Genomic DNA, 18,616 nt, shown 5'->3' with positions numbered 1-18,616 from the left:
CGGACTTTGTCAATATTACATGTGGAGTCCCACAGGGAACTATTATTGGACCAATTCTGTTTCTTTTATACTTGAATGACTGCATTGACTGTTTTAATTCGAACTTGGTAACACTTTCATTTATGCTGACGATATTCAACTTTTGTTTGGAGGCCATAATAAAATTTACTCTTGATAGTCTGTATGATTGGATGATGCTTAACTCTTTTGTAGTAAATACTGATAAGACGAAGATTATAATGTTTCGAACAGCTCGTAGAAATTACATTTATCCGAAAATTGAATTATGCAACAAACAAATTGACTATGTTGATTCTATTAAATGTCTTAGTGTGGTAATGGACCAATTTCTGAAATTTGATGAACAGATTGATAGTGTTTCATCTCGTTTTGCACTCAGACGACTATACCACTCAGGTTTATACTTGCCCACAAAAGTTAAGTTTACCCTAGCCCACGCATTGTTAATGTCACATATAAATTACTGTATTGAGGTCTACTCTGGTGTCAGTTCTCTAATCTTAGATAGAATATTTCGTGTGATTAAGAGAATTGTACGGTTTGTATATTGTATTAAATACTATGAACACATATCTAAACATGACTTAGCAATTTTTTTTTTGCAAAAAAAGTTCCCTACTTACGAAAGTAAAAACAATTTCTTTAATACTAATCGATTTTATACACCTTAATAAATAATATATAAAAAGCTTTGTTCAATTATCTTTCCCGGTCACTGAGTAATAGCTTCTTGAAGTCAAAATTCTACAAAGTCAAATTCTGCATAATGTACATTATACCTTCATAACGTAAAATGTACGTTTTTCTTTAGGTTTTTTGCATATGATATTTTTGTTAATAGGAAAGCAATAAGAAAACTTTAAAAGAAATTGCTAAAATTTAATGGTTTATGATCAAAAAATATTTAATTTATATATACAGACGTTTTATTAAATTAATTTTAATAATTATCTGAATTATACACTAGAAATGTATAAAAAGATGAAATAGCCATATAAATTGTATGACATACCCGGGTATGTTGGGTATTGATGTACGTAATTTTGCTCGGGTATAGACAAGACAGTTAAATCAATTTCAACTTCAGCAAACTTCATTATTTTTTATACATTTCATTGTACTAATTTTTAATTATATTATATAAAAAACAGAACATGTAAAAAATACTTTAAAATATATATGTAAATACGTTACTGGCCGCAAAAGCTTTAGCATTACTAATAAATAAATAAATTGTAAATGTATTCGGGAATACTTGAATATAACATTAAAAAAGGCAAGAGTATACCTTAATTTAAAATATAAAAGATAAATTCAGCGGTTTTTATAAAGAAAAAACTAACATTTTAATCATTGGATTTAAATCTGCAAATAATAAGAAAATGTTTTTTTTAATGAAGCTATAACTACTGATTGTATTAAGTAATTGTTTTTGAATAACAGTAACTGTGGACTATAACATGGTACCTAGGGCAAAATTTATTTATACCCCTAATGTGTGTTTACACTTAATTTTAAAAACATATTAAATTCTATAGGCCGCTCCAATTTGTTTGAATATTGCTGAAGGTCGCAGACATTTTATTTGAATATTTCTGAAGGTCGCAGTAATTTTTCATACATATGTTTCTGTAGAAAATTTCCTATGTAAGAGTTATAATTTAATGACTGCAATTGGCTGCAGTCGTTAGATCTATTCCTTTAAATTAATTTTTATTATTATTTTTTTTATTAGAGTGAAAAATAAAATCTTTAAAATTGAGCTTTTGTCTAAAAAGTCATTACAGAATAATTCTGAAGTATAGAGTTGAAATACAATGAAAAAACTATATAAATATTTAAAATATTTAAATAGGAATATTACAAGAAAATTATATTACATATTTTTAAATTTTTCAAATCCTATATTTAGGGTTAAAGGATCTTTGCTATGCTTTTAGGTTTTTTTCTACATTATATGAACAGCTTACTGTTAACTATAATAACAAGCAAATCAATTGGAAAGCGATTATTCTTTAATTTTTGTCGTTCTAAAAGTGCCAAATGTCTCACTGTGGACCGTAGTGTATTGTAAGGAAGCTTTAACTGATTACACTCCCAGAGGTAAGGTTTACATCATATGGGTACTATGCCACTTGGTAGTAGTCGGCAACGAAAGGCGAATGTATTAGCTTCAAAGGGAAGGGAGCTCGAGTAACCTGACGAATGCAAAACCATTCAACGCAACGGAGGCTGAATTAAAAATATGGGTGATAGAATTCCATAAGGCCTCTTGAATAGGACCCTCTAATGTTCTTACAAACATTTTACCAATCACCACATAAAAGGTAATGCTAAATTAATAATAAAAATCGTGTTCGCCGATCATTTTGGCAAACAAAATCTTCGGCACCAAATGTTTGTCCATCTGCTTATTAAAATCTGTTTTTTGGGGCACTAGATTTATTCGGAATTCAAATCTATGATTAAAATCTTCCGCAACAAATGTCTGTCCGCCTGTTAATTAAAATTAGATTTTTGGAGGCCCTAGATTTCTTCGGAATTCGAGTCTTTGATTATTTTATTAGTTACACTATTAAGGGCCATTATTACAACTTGCATTTAATGTTCGTAATAGTAAAAGGTTACTTTAATTAAAGTGAGGAATAAAGTGATCTTTAAATATTTTCATTATTATAACATAATTTTTTATTATATAAAAACCGTAGCATACTTTTAGCCGTTAATAAAATTGTTCATATGTAAAATGACATTAAATTTATTTTTACTTCATATTTTTACAAAAATTCCTAAAGCTTACGTTTAAAGTTAAAGGGAAGGTGATATTCCCGTTAGCTTATCGGACACATTTTGGTTAAAGTTAACTTGTAATAACGAAAAACACATTATCTGTACGATAACTTCCTAACTTTAGTTATTGGCAAGTTATAATAATGGGCCTAAGAATTTTTCTTTTTAAAATTGTAAAAATTGGTTCATAAATTTCGGAGATGTGATCAAAATTGCAAAGGAGATGTAAATTTTTTTATTACCAAAAAGTCATGTACATATTGTTTTCTTTAGATTATAAAACTTGGTTTTCACACCAGCTAATAGTCCATTTACACTATAGATTTTGAGCCAAAAGATTTGACAAAAAAAGTTAACTTTAATAGCACAATTTTTAAAGAAATCAAAAATGTTACACTTTTCAATCGATTTCCGGCACGGGTTCCCGTTATCCTATTTTACTCAATTTGCTTACATATGTATGTATATCTTACGTAAAATTCATGGTAATTCTACGCACCTATAATCAGTTAAAATATTTTTTTGTACAGGATAAACGAAACCAACAGTAAACTTTCAATTCAATTATGGATCGCTTTAATTCCTTATAGTTCAGTTGTATGCTGAAAAATTCATATAATGCGTTTTCTATTTTCATAAAAATACGTTTATGAATTTTTAATTTTTTTCAGCTGATTCAAAGAGTTTGTTTCGTAACTACCTAGCAAAAAAATAAGGAAAAAGAAGTAGAATTTGTACAACAAATAACATACTAGAGGTACTTACAATTTTGGTGAAAAACATAAGAATTTTACATTAGCGTATCATTGGAGGGATGTTGTTCATTTTTGACAACTTTGAACTGCATCTAATCTTATTTTTAGAAGCAGTAAAAATCCGATATTTGGATGACAAAAATAAACCACATTCTTTCAATGACCCAGCAAAAAAGTATTGAAAAAGATGTAGTATTTTCATCACAACTAGTAACCCGAAGTGCTTCAATTTCAGGTGAAAAATCTATGAATTTTTGCATTTCTCTGAATTATAGTCTAGTCACATACAAGGTTTTAGTGCCGAATAAATTAAAAATTATCACAGACCATTAACTTGATATTATATTTTAATATGAATTAAAAATTATCTGAAATCATGTTTTATTTACTCAAAAGATTGGAGGTTAAAGGTAAAGGTAATCCTCAATCGTTCAGAAAAGTATAATATCGTCTCTGGGTTAGAAATTTGTTGACCCAAGTAGATCTTTATATGATAACCTTAAAACTCTGTAGGATCTACAACGACTGAAAATAACGGGTCCACTTTGTTTTTATAAGGTTAATTGCTGTGATCACCATTTAAAATTGTGTTTTTGCAGTTTATCACTGAGAGAAACCTTTATGTTTATTTTATTTATTTTTTTTTTTTTTTGATAAGTGGTTAAGAGAAATCGAAAGGAAAAGCAAAATAACTCGCTACAATTGATTTTTATTTTGTAAACATTTTGAAATGGTCCGCGTATGATTTTTATTTTTAAAACAATAAATCGCAAATGTAAATAAATACACGATTAGGACACACATACACACAAACTATCTTCAGAAATCATAGCAAACAACAACAATTTACTCTCCCACTCTCATATAAGCAAGAGAAAAAAGGAATACAAAAAACAATTTCTCAGCCAAAACCATAAGTAACAACCCAGCGGAATTTTTTCCACATACATCTTCCATCTGAGACCAAAGACAATGTAGATGCGACTAATCCAAAGTCTGTATTCAATTCCAACTTACATTTACACAGCGATGGCCTAGGCCGTTCGATGGGTCCAACTCTACCGACATTGTAAGCGAAGGTCGGATGAATACATATGAAACAAAAAAACAAAAATTTTCCCAGCAGCGCACGATGGGGTAAATCTCGCAAAAGTGGCGATTAATTGGTTTTTGAATAATGATTTTTTTGTATAAAATTGGGTACCGAATAAAACTAGACAAAATTATGTATCACTAACATTAAAAATATTTTTTTTTTTTAACTTTACTGATTTTTTGTACTGCGCTTTCAAAGTTGAACATTTCTTTTTAATTTTTTAAAAAACCAAAAAAATTTAAATTTAAGAATTTTTCAGATTTAATTTGAACAAGAAAAAATTTCAAAAATAAATATTTCAAAATGGAACCCTCAACTTCAGGTACTTGGAATATATTTTGATAGATTTTATTAAACTCTTAGTTTTCTTAATATTTTTTGCATTTTTTTTAAATAGTCTGAAATTAAACTGTTTTGGAACTTTAATGGAATTCATCTTAAAATGTTATCATTTGTTAGCTCTGAAAAAATGGGTAAAAATTACTACATATAGTCTTCTTTAATATTCTTTAATATTAATTGCACAAGTTTGCTCCATTTTAAGAAATTATGATTTTAATAAACATACCCAGCTCCTCTAATCATAATACAGGAGAACGAATTAGTTATGTTTTCGTGCTTATTGTCAGTATTTACATCGTTATTGTTATTGTTTTAAATGTAGCCATAAAATATTTACATTAACATTAGTTTTCTTAGTTTTTTATTTATTTATTTTATTATTATTATAATTAAAATTGTTGTTTTTTAAAATTTTAAAAAATATATAATGGGGTGCAATTTGTTGTACTAAAAAAAAATTGAGAATTTCAGAAACTACGCGAATAATACAGCTAGATATTATGTTGAGAAGTATCCATGGTATTACATGTCCCCCACTCTGCATAAATTTTTTATTCATGGCCCAGAAATAATTGATCATGCTCTTTTGCCAATTGGCCAACTTTCTGAATAAGCTCAAAAGGCAAGCAACAAGGATTTTAAAAACTACAGAGAACATTTCTCACGAAGATGTAGTAGAGAAAAAAACCAATGAAGACATATTTAATATACTTTTGTTAAGCTCCGATCCTATAGTTTCAAGTATGAGCAAAAAATAGGAAAAGAAAAAAACTGTTCTACCAAAAGCGGCATTGAATCTCCTTATTCTTGACTCGAATAATAAGAATAACTCTGCAGAAAGTAGTGATGATAGTTTCGATGATGATAGTGAGAATGAAAATTTCATTGAATAAGAAAATAACAGAAATAATTTACTACCCATTTTCAATTAATAAAAAATAAATTTTAGTTAAAATAATCTAAATTATTAAATATTGGTATATTTTTTAAGTTATTAATGTTGTGGGTCTATTTCGGTTGTAATTTCTATGTGATCTAGGAGAAATAATGGACCAATTCAAACTAAGCAATGCGCGACAGATACATTATATGGGAACTATGATTAAATATGGACATACAATTTTGAATATAAAAAAACATATTTAGTATAAGCTCTAAAACCATATCCGGAAGGTCCTTTTGTATGGGAGCTATGCGAAATAACGGAGAGGTTCTCACCAAATTCAAGTTCCGCCTTTTTTTGACCAATATAATCCTATGAGCCAAAATTTATTATGATATCATCAAAATTGTGACTTGCACTTATACAAACATATTTAAAATTAAAATAAAAAATTAATTTTTCCCTCCCCTGAATTAAGAGCCATTTTCGACGCTTTTACCCCAATGTGCAGCGGCTGGGAATGACATATTAGTTTACAATCAGATGCATTTTAATTTGTAATAACCAGCGAACTGCTGGGAAGACAAATGTAGTAAAGGTTATACTAAACCATTTAAGCAAAAATAATTTTATAACCGTTATTCTGAGTGATTTATTTTAAAAATCAAAAATAAATCACAATTCAATCACTTTGGTTATGTGGCCGAGTTATTTTCAGTCTCTGATGATAAGTTCAACTCTCCAAAAAATTGGGTGCATATCCCAGCAAAAAATTGTTGATGTCATACTTTACAAACGTCTAAATGTGCGATTAAATATTTTTCACTCTTATAAACCAAATACATACATATCCTTACAAATGAAAACACAGTTAACAGTGAGGAAAGAGATACATATGGACAAGTCACTACTTTTTGATGGAACGATTTCATTAGTAATTATTTAAAAAGAAATTTTCATTGCCATTATACAATGGTATAAAAAAAATTGTTTATGGCCATAAACTTATTTCAAACAATATAGTTATGGAAATGTTATTTGATATACTTACTTTTGACCTTTATTCCAAAATGCATCTTTTATTGGATGATAATTTACTTTAGCAGGATTATAATCAGTTGCTATTGCCGAATCCTTTTCATCATTTAGTTTCATTGATATCATCTTCTCTGGAGAACATTTTATGGGAATTTCTTTACATTTATTTAATGTTTCATCATCTACTTTTGGTTCTAATTTAACAATTTTCGAAACATTATCCAATTCTTGTTCTGAGTGCCTTTTGATAGGTACCACATTATTATTTACTGTTTTTTTTACATCTGATTCGTCACTAGGTTTCCTTCAAATTAAAAAAAAAAATATTTTTGATATTATAGTTATTTATTTTATTTATATAATACGGTACCTTATTCGTACGGTAACTTTAATGATCACATAGTTTATGTTTCTTTTTAGTGTATGTGGATTTGGTCATATACAAAATACGCTAAATGAAGAAGGTACGAAACTTCGTACATCAAATCTGACTCATTTTCAGTATGACCATTTTAGCATTTTTACAGCTAGATTTAGCACTTTTTATTTTGATTTAGCTGTAAAATTTTAATTTAGCATTTGGCATTTTATTTAGTATTTTTATAAAATATTTTTAGCATTTTTAGTTTTTTTGCAATTTTAGTATATAACCAAAATAAGGCAAATTTTTGCAAAAAAAACTTCTATTGGAAATAGGTTTAACCGGGAAAAATCAGAATTAAATGTCTACCCAAACAAAAACAATAAGAAATATGAGAAATGTAATAATTTACACTGTGATTCAAAATAAAGCAAAAAGTTTCGAGGTGATAGAAATAATTCAAGAGATTTCATATATTTTTAAAATAAACAACGCTATTTTACAAACTAATACCTTTTGTTTGCTCATGTAATGAAACATATAATTTTGGAAAAAGCTATGTATGATGCACAGTGGTATAGGAAAATAAAAAGAGGGAAATAATTCGGTAACTTCTAAACGGATAATCCGATTTTGATGAAATTTGGTATGCACAAAGAGGAGGTGTTGTCGGGTTTAGGTTTTGAATTTGGACCTTATAGACCTACCAGGGGCCCGGCGGGGGGTCCTCAAATTAGGACACCTCGGCTATGTTAAATTTTTAAAACGATCCTATTTCTTCATTTGAGTTCCGTATATAGAATCTCCTCATCGAGCACTATAAAAAATGTCGTCGTAGCAGTAAATTATCTCTTATAGTTTAGGAGATATTTGCATTTGAAAATTAAAATTTTAAAATTTTTACCGTCCTTACTTCAGTTTTTTGATAATAGTGGGTCCAAATATTCCCGATTTTCGCCATATTTTTTTTTATTCGCTTAACAACAAGTTTATATATCAAGCAGTGAAAGAATTATGTAAAAATCATGACTGAGTCCAAAGTTATAGGCATTTTAATTTAAAAAATTAAAAAAAGGCGATTTTTTGCCATTTTTTGGGAAAAAAGTATCTTTTTCTTTTTAAGTTATCTAAAAAGTTTCCAAGAAGATGTATATAGAATTTATACTTTTTGGAAAGCTGACTTTACATAAAATACGATAAATGAAACAAAACCTAAAAATTTTTGATACCGAGGGGACCAGGTCCATCCAAAAAAACCCTATTTTTTATGGAAAATTCAATTTTGAGCAAAAATTCTAAAATCGCATAGTCGATATCAAATTATAGTGACCTGTTTTATATGACCCTATATGTTCTTAATCATTTTGTAACGGGTTTCGATAACCCCGCCCCTGGTATGGATATAATAGGCAAAAAACCAAAAAATCCCATTTTTGGGATTTTTTAAAACTTTTTTGGGAATTCCGGGATTTCTAATAAGAAAATTCGAAATTTTTATTTAATTTTGGATTTTGAGTAAAAAAATCTACCTAACTGTAAAATTTCATCAAAAAATATTCATAAATAAAATTTTTATTGCAATTTGAAAAATTTGTATCTTCGCAAAAACTGAATAAAAAACAATTTTTAATTTTTTTTTAAAAAGTATTCCGTGAATTTTTTAATTTTCAAAAATTATATACAGTTTTGAAAAATAGACAAAATTACCTTTCCATTGATATATAACATGCCTGCCTAATGTTTTTTAAGTGACAAATTAATTAAGGAAAACTCAACATCTTTTAGAAATTTTACCTATTTTTCAAAACTGTATATAATTTTTGAAAATTAAAAAATTCGCGGAATACTTTTTTTAAAAAAAATTATCGCCATATAAGGTCCAAATTCAAAACCTAAACTCGACAGCACCTCCTCTTTGTGCATACCAAATTTCATTAAAATCGGATTAACCGTTTAGAAGTTACCGAATTATTTCCCTCTTTTTTTTCCTATACCACTGTGTGATGGTTAATTAAAAAATTTTATTTTTTTCCTATATGATATTAAGAGGTTTTAATTTGTATCATCCTTCAGGAGTTCTTGTTAATTCTTTTTATTTTTACCAAATTTTTAGTAATTTTGTTGTCACGTTCTATTTTTAATTAAAAAAAATACATAAATTTCGAAAAAATTATTGACAATTTATTCCAGAATTACAAACTTACGGATTTGAATATATCCCTCAATTCACTACATACATTCTCATTTATATTTTTTGCCGAAAAAATGTTGGAAGTATGACTTATAAACCTCACATCTATCCACCGAAATTTTCAGTATTTTTGTGACATGAAAACCATTTTTAAGGTGTTTTCAGGAAGACAAAAAAAATTGTTTATATAAAAAAACTAAAACTCGAAAAATTAAACTTTTCCTTCCAAAAACCCATATAGGTTTTATATCATGAGCAACTAGTGTAATTAATAGAGTTTTGATGTAATTTTTGCATTCAGAAATGTTTTAAAGTTAGAGATGTAATGTCTCTAATTGCTAAATTTACAAAAACTTTGAAATAATTTTTAGCATTTCTGTTGTTTTAGCTTAATGCCGCAGAACTAAATTTTTTACCCTACACCACTATACTACGTTTGAGTATACTAATCGGTTAAGAATCATTTTCTGAATCGATTAAGCCGTGTAAGTCTGACCGTCTGGTATAGGTTGAAATTTTTAAAACAATTTGATTAAAAATGGTTAAAGTTCGTCCTTTATTTCAACTAGCCCCCATACATATACAAATGTTTCCTTTCTCAGAAAATTATTTAAAATATATCGGAACCAAGGAACAATTCAACATATATATATATATATATATATGTATATATATATATACACATATATATATATGCATATATATATATATATATATATATATATATATATATATATATATATATATATATATATATATATATATATATATATATATATATATATATATATATATATATATATATATATATATATATATATATATATATATATATATATATATATATATATTTATATATTTATATATATAATTTGTAACTGTAATTCATTGTAATTTATAACAAGTAAGAAAGTATATTATTCCGTGGTGGACCATATGATAATCTACCCCAGATATGAGTATAAAATGTGATTTATTTTTCGTATAAAATGTGATTTATTTTTCGTAACAATTTCCTGAGAAAGGAAACATTTGTATATGTATGGGGGCTGGTTGAAATAAAGGACGAACTTTAACCATTTTTAATCAAATTGTTTTAAAAATTTCAACCTATACCAGACGGTCAGACTTACACGGCTTAATCGATTCAGAAAAAGATTCTTAACCGATTAGTATACTCAAACGTAGTATAGTGGTGTAGGGTAAAAAAATTAGTTCCGTGACATTAAGCTAAAACAACAGAAATGCTAAAAATTATATCAAAGTTTTTGTAAATTTTGCAATTAGAGACATTACGACTCTAACTTTCAAATATTTCTGAATGCAAAAATTACATCAAAACTCTATTAATTACACTAGTTGCTCATGATATAAAACCTATATGGGTTTTTGGAAGGAAAAGTTTAATTTTTCGAGTTTTAGTTTTTTTATATAAACAATTTTATTTGTCTTCCTCAAAACACCTTAAAAATGGTTTTCATGTCACAAAAATATTGAAAATTTCGTTGAAAATCTCGGTGAATAGATGTCAGGTTTATAAGTCATACACTTCCAAAATTTTTTCGGCAAAAAATATAAATGAGAATGTATGTAGTGAATCGTAAGTTTGTAATTCTGGAATAAATTGTCAATAATTTTTTCGAAATTTATGTATTTTTTTTTTAATTAAAAATAGAACGTGACAACAAAATTACTAAAAATTTGGTAAAAATAAAAAGAATTAACAAGAACTCCTGAAGGATGATACAAATTAAAACCTCTAAATATCATATAGGAAAAAAATAAAATTTTTTAATTAACCATCATACATAGCTTTTTCCAAAATTATATGTTTCATTCCATGAGCAAACAAAAGGTATTAGTTTGTAAAATAGCGTTGTTTATTTTAAAAATATATGAAATCTCTTGAATTATTTCTATCACCTCGAAACTTTTTGCTTTATTTTGAATCACAGTGTAAATTATTACATTTCTCATATTTCTTATTGTTTTTGTTTGGGTAGACATTTAATTCTGATTTTTCCCGGTTAAACCTATTTCCAATATAAGTTTTTTTTTTTTTTTTGCAAAAATTTGCCATTTTTTGGTTACATACTCTAATATATATATATATATATAAAATAGAAACGACTTTATTTCGTAGTGAAAACTAAATTTTCTCAACTATATATATATATATATATATATATATATATATATATATATATATAAAATAATAGGACTGAGACTAGATATAAAATATATTTTTTTAAATAAATTTCTTAAATATTTAAAATAATGATTTTAAAAAATAAAAAGATGAAAGTTACGGTGCAGGGCCTAAATAACCCAGTACCGGCGGCAAGTGTTGATCCACTCGCGAGTCACGTGTCGTCGTCATCCTGCAATCGTGAGCAAAATACTACTACGGAGGTGGGTACCTTGGCCTCCGTGGCGGACAATGCGTCAAGTGTACAGCATGCCATTAGCAAAAACATAGGGGTGAAAGAGAAGGTTGTACTCGGAGAGAGCTCTAAGCTACCTCAGCCTTTAAATATAGGTGAGGGTTCCGACTCTGAATCCTCAGAAGATAATAACAACACCATTATAGCAAATCCCAAAAAGGATGAAGTAAGGCAAATGGTGAAACAGGTGAGTGATAGCATAGCTAAACTACTTATTACTAAGAAAAGACTATCTGGAGCACAGAGGAGGAAGCTGAAAAATATGCTTCAGGAAATCATAGTTAGTCAATCCAACGACACTCCAAAGGAAAATTCGGACTCTCTCACAAGATCTGAGGCAAAGAGGATCAGGTCTCCCGAAGAGTTGACAACTGAGAATAAACCTAAGAAGAAAAAGAGCTGCCCGTCTTCTAATACACAGTCGAAGCCAAGCCATACTTCAAAGGAACCTCAAGTCATAATCCTGAGAGTAAGGGTGACAACGCCAAGATAGATATCCCGAAGACGACCACGTCAGCGAAATCAACCTCGAAGGTAAGGGTATCTCAAAAGAAACCCCGTAAAGCGAGGAAAGATAAGCTTGATAGTGGAAAAGGAAAAGAGCCGCCATCTTACGCCAAAGTTGCCAAAAGAAGACACCGGGACGATCTCTGTTATGCAGTTTACGATGCCGGTAATCCGACAGGCAAAACTCCAATAGACCAACAGAGTAAGGCAGAAGATCTGGTGAACAATAAGATAGTGGACCACGCAATCGCTTCAAAGGGCCTACAACCAATAGAGAGCGTGAGCTGCGAGTTCAGAATGGGCGTGATGTTGATGAGGTCGGCATCTCACCAATGTGTGAGCACCCTAAAGAACTTGGTGGAAAGTATCCCTCCTCCCTGGGCGCTAAGCTGGGACTGTCAAAGAAGAGCGAGCTTCCAGTGCTCTTAAAGTCCACTGTCTACATAAAAGGATGGGGCAGTAAACTGGCTAATGAACGTATACTGGAAATTCTTGGTGGTCAAAATGCTGAGCTGGCCGTGGAAAAATGGGACGTCTTTTACAGGAAAGAAGAACCTGAGGGAACTTTATTTGTAATAGGTATCAACTAGAAATCTATGGCTAGTCTTGCCAAGAATAAAGGTAGGGCTTACTTCGCCTCTAAAGCTGTCATATTCAAAATTGGGAAGGTGCCGATTAGAAGGGCTGTTACAACAAGACTCGAAAAGGACACTAAAATACCTAAGACCACAGCATCAGTAGCAACTACTGATAACGTTAAGGAGTCAAATCCTAAAAGCGAGGAAGATACCACTAACTCGCCAAAAGAAGGTGCAGCTGCCCTTTCCAAAATTGGGGAGGTGCCGATTGAAAGGGATGTCAAAACCGGCCCCGATAAGGACACTAAAACACCTAAGACGGTACCCAAAGCATCATTAGCAAGCTCTGGAAATTTTGAGGAGTCAAATCCTAAAAGCAAGGAGGAAATCACTCACTCGCCAGAAGACAGTATAGCAGTGCTGTCAAAAATTGGGAAAGTGTCGATTAAAAAGACTGCTCTTCCTATGCCTGATAAGGACACCGCAGTGCCATCCATGGTACCCACTGCATCAATAGCCACTTCAGGTTACCCGGAGGAGTCAAATCCAACGAGCGGGGATGTGATCACTAGCTCGCTGGAAGACAGTTTAAATGGATGACAAGTTATCCAAATAAACCTCCATCGAAGCGAGACAGCTACCAACGCGCTGATGGCTAAAATTAACACAGGTAAGATACATATAGCTTTCATCCAGGAACCTTGGACGATTCGCAACAAGGTTTCTGGATTAAATCACTTAAATTTCCAACTTTTCTACGCTGATACAGGGTCTCGCCCGAGAACATGTATCTTATGTCACAAGAACTTATGTTTTCTCCTCTCAACAGGATTATCCAAATCGGATGCAACGGTACTGAAGCAAGGTCGTGGCAACATACACCTTGCATCTGTTTACCTGCCTTTCGATTCTCCGACACTACCACCAACGTCGGAGCTGATGAAACTGGTCGAAGAGGCACAAAGGCAAAATAAGAAAATTGTAATAGGTTGTGATGCCAACTCCCACCATGTAGCTTGGGGTAGTATAAACACCAATCGCAGGGAACAAGCCCTTATGGATTTCCTTAATACTAAAGACTTGATCACATCAAACTTAGGTAATAAAGCTACCTTCGTCAATAGAATCAGAGAAGAAGTATTAGATATAACTATATGTTCAGAAGAGCTTATAAACGAAATTCAGTATTGGAGAGTTTCGGACGAGCACTCCTTTTCTGACCATCGGTACATAAGATTCAAAATACTACGGCCGCCACCAAAGCCGATAAAGTTTCGGAATAAGTCTAAAACTAATTGGACAATGTTCGGTTCCTTACTAAAGAACCGTTTATGTCAGAACACTTTTCAATGTCGAAATAAAGAGGACATAGACGCCAAAGTAGAAATGCTCACAAGTGCCTTGGTTGAATCGTTCGAGGACAGCTGCCCTCTGCGAGAGCGGAGATCTGCCCAGGAGAAATCCTGGGTAACCGGGGAGATCCGGAACCTTGGTAAGACTCTTCGCAAACTATTTAACCGGGCACGGCGTAAAAAGACCGCAGTATACTGGTATGAGTATCGTAGTAAACTTGGTGAATATATGAAATTCTGTGAACAGGTAGACAGCGTAAATGACGTATCGAAGATAAAAAAATTCCTATCCAAAACTCATGTCCAACCAGAATCTATGGTCGATGATACGGGCAGGAGGCTGGAGGATATGGAGGAGACAATGAAACTCCTAATGGATTCTCATTTCCCACCCGGTATATCGAATAACATAGATGAACCGATATTGGAGGAAGGGGAGGGTAACACGGAAATAGTTATTACAACTGACATGGTTAAATGGGCAATCATGAGCTGTGCTCCCTATAAAGCTGCAGGGCCGGATGGAATTTTCCCGGCACTTTTGCAGATGGAGGCGGGACTGGTTTCCGTACATCTGTCACAGATATTCACTGCATGCTTAAAATTGGCATATACCCCAGTTAAATGGCAGGATGCAAGGGTAATATTTATACCCAAACCAGGGAAACCTAGCTATGCGACACCTAAGTCCTATCGACCGATAAGTCTTACGTCCTTCCTACTTAAAACCTTGGAACGGATAGTCGATAGCATGGTTAAAAGCAGCATACCATACAAAGACCTTAAATATAAGCAGCATGCTTATGTAAAGGGATGATCGGTGGAAACCGCTTTAAACGAAGTTGTCCACTACATAGCTGAATCTTTCGATAGCAAACCGTATACACTGGCGGTATGCATTGACATCGAAGGCGCTTTCAATAACGTGCACACTGATACCCTTATCCAATCCCTAGACCAGTTTTATGTTGACCGGGTGCTCCGTAACGGGATCAACTACATGCTAAGGAACAGATGGATAAGCTGCGAGATGTACGATATAACTATCAGGAAAAAGGTATTTCGCGGTATACCACAGGGTGGCATTTTGTCACCTTTACTCTGGGAATAACCACGATTAATAGCCTCCTAAGGACCCTAACCGAGAAAGGACTTAGACCTGTCTGCTATGCAGACGATGTCGTAATACTTTTAAAGGGAAAGGATCCACATTACTTGTGTAGAAGAGCTGAGAACGCTCTGAATACGGCCTTGAGCTGGGCTCAACCGAGAGGCCTCAATGTTAACCCGGCGAAGACGGAAATCTGTCTTTTCACAAGAAAGACAAAAATTTCTACATATACTGAACCTTGCTTCCTGGGCAAGAAGATACCGATGACAGACAAAGTTAAGTACTTAGGTGTAATACTTGACCGGAAATTAAAATGGAGACACCACATAGAGGATAGGATCAACAAGGCACATCGGTGCTGGGCGATATGTAGGAGAACCATAGGCATGAAATGGGGTCTTAGTCCTACTATGACAAATTGGCTTTATAAAAGTGTAATTAGACCAATTCTAGCTTATGCTTCAATAATCTGGTGGACTGCTTTGGACAAAAAGTGTAATATCAAACTACTACAGAGAGTTCAGCGTACATGCTGCTTGGGTATAAGTGGTGCCATGTGTACTACTTCAACCAAGGCTCTGGAAACGTTGCTAGATATTCCACCCATTGAAACATATATAAGATATGAGGCGGCGCTTACAGCCGAACGGCTCTTTACTTTAGGCGAACTGGCCAAAAACGGTTATAGGGCACGTCATCAATGTATACTGGACACATTGGAAGGTTACACACATTCATCGGGCATGCCTGATCGCATACCAGACACAGAATATGTCGGAAACTTTGAAACGCTAATCCCAGATAGAATGTCTAGGTTAAGCGGAACATTAGAGCAAATACCAGTAGGAATCCGTTGCTACACGGATGGCTCTAAATTAGGGGACAAAGTGGGCCTGGGGTTCTATATTGAAACCCAGAAACAGAAATATACCACCGTTTACCTAAGCATAACACAAGCTTCCAGGCAGAAGTACGAGCAATAACGGAATGTGTAAATTGGATTAGAATAAATATGGCGCCCACAGGGCTTAATATATTTACCGACAGCCAGAAGGCAATTAGTGCGATATCAGGTGATAGAATTAAATCTAAGACCGTATTGGTTTGTAAGAAAGCTTTAACTGAATACTCTTCCAGAGGTAAGGTTCACATCATATGGGTACCAGGCCACTCGGGAGTAGTCGGCAACGAAAGGGCGAATGTAATAGCTTTAAAGGGAAGGGAGCTCGATGTAGTTAACCTGACAAACGCAAAACCATTCGACGCAAGAAAAGCTGAATTAAAAATATGGATGAGAGAATCCCATAAGGCCTCTTGGAATAATGAAACGGTGGGTAGAACCACAAAGATTCTATGGGGTGACCCTGATGAGAGCAAGACGAGAAATCTTCTCAAAATGAGCAAGTCTGAGGTTAGTATGATGGTACGTATTCTGAGTGGACACACAGGATTACGAGCACATCTATACAAAATTGGACGTGCGGATTCAGACGAATGTAGAGCATGTGGAGAGGACAGTGTAACTCTGGAGCACTTTCTTTGCCATTGTCAGGCATTCATCGAAGTTAGATCCAAGTATCTTGGAAGTGATGTTATTCCGGAAATAACATTCTTAACCAACACCGATTGGAGGATTCTTAGGAATTACGTCAAGGAAACTGAGTTTCTGAACATGGAAAAATAATACATTCAGTGAACATTTTTTTTTTTTTTCTTGAATTGGAGCGCACAACAGGCGAAATATGTGTATTTCTTCGGATTTGATGTAGTATACATCCTCCTATCAACCTAACCTAAAATAATGATTATAAAAATTAGAGAACAAGTTAAATAAATAAATTATAAAAATATTTAATTTAAAATCTAAATTATTCACTAAAAAATGTATATTTAAATTTTTTAAAATTTTCACTCCTATTATTTTGAACGCAACTGTATATACCGAGCGTCAAAAGAAAGTGTACAGCTATTTTATTTGCATTAAACTTTGCATAAAATTTTTCATATATATATATATATATATATATATATATTAGGCTTCGTTTCAAAACATAAAATGTTTCCCGTTTTTGTGATATTACAACTTTTTAGAAGGTTTTTTTATCAGTGATTACTATGATGTAATAATTTTTTCAAAATTCCAACTCCTTCCTCTGCATATCTGAGGCGGAAACCACTCATTTTGAGCGACATTTTTTACAGAGCAGAAACTGTAGAATTTATAGGAAATCATGCTCTAATAATTGATTTTATAGGAAAAATCAATAAGAATGAGCTTAATTTCACACTTTTATAATGCTTCAAAAGTGCATTTAGTATTATCCAAAGATGCACTTTTTTCAAAAAATATTTCAAAAATTTTTTTTCATTGTGCATAATCAAAGTATGCTTTTTGCTGAGACAAATGGTGCAAAAACAAAAATTTTATCATTAACCCTTTAGATGTGATGGGACTTTAAATTTTCAGATTTTAAACTTTACAACGCTATATTTCGAAAACCACGAAACTTATAAGGCCCAAGATTTGTCATTATACAAGTTATATATGGAACATTAATTCGATGGAGTTTTATTAAATTCGGAGATGATGATGAAAAACACCATAGTTTGGTGGGAAATTATTAAACTTCAAGTCAACATTATAACTATCATAACTCCTAAAGGGATTACAATAAATTAAAAATTTTAACACTATTTTTTTAAGGGCATTGAATATTATATTTACGAATGATAAAATCAGGTTTTTGAATTTTTTTTTAAATTGCATTTTTTCTTTTGCTCTCATGCATTTATAGTGCATCTAAATTCTGTCAAATTAAGTTTATATATCTTAAATTTTCCTGCAGAATAGTATACTAAAGTCAGATTTGAAATATGTACAGCAGTTTTCGGACCATAAAAAATGTCGCCCAAAATCGGTATTTTGGCCGCAGATATGCAGATGAAGGAGTTGAAATTTTAACAAAATAATTACGCCAATATTAGCGCTGTTCCAAAAACTGTCATAAAAGGTATGATATCACAATTTCAAAAGTATTGCGTGAAGCCTAATATATATATATACACTATCGGACAAAATAAAGTGCAAAAGTACTCATGCTATATTCTTTCAGCGAAAAATCGGTTAAATGTTTATTGAATATGGAT

The 18,616-nt window shown here is 31.7% G+C and overlaps 1 protein-coding gene across 2 annotated transcripts in view; it reads right to left on the bottom strand.

The window, feature by feature from the left end:
• LOC119600200 (DNA ligase 1) overlaps nt 1–18,616 on the bottom strand; it is a 166,086-nt gene that overhangs the window by 89,791 nt on the left and 57,679 nt on the right. The window contains exon 3 of one of the 2 annotated variants that reach the window (XM_037950296.1): nt 6,939–7,229. In XM_037950296.1, the coding sequence (XP_037806224.1) occupies nt 6,939–7,229 (291 nt within the window). Of the gene's footprint in view, nt 1–6,934; nt 7,230–18,616 lie in introns of those variants that run through there. The other variant, XM_037950297.1, reaches the window with a different exon arrangement.

This window comes from Lucilia sericata, unplaced genomic scaffold, assembly GCF_015586225.1.
Source record: "Lucilia sericata isolate MDLA Ls3-8-SP2 unplaced genomic scaffold, ASM1558622v1 Contig000107F_arrow, whole genome shotgun sequence".
Classification (NCBI taxonomy): domain Eukaryota; kingdom Metazoa; phylum Arthropoda; class Insecta; order Diptera; family Calliphoridae; genus Lucilia; species Lucilia sericata.
The sequence above is the reverse complement of the archived record's forward strand: the minus strand, read 5'-3'. Positions and strand labels throughout refer to the sequence as shown.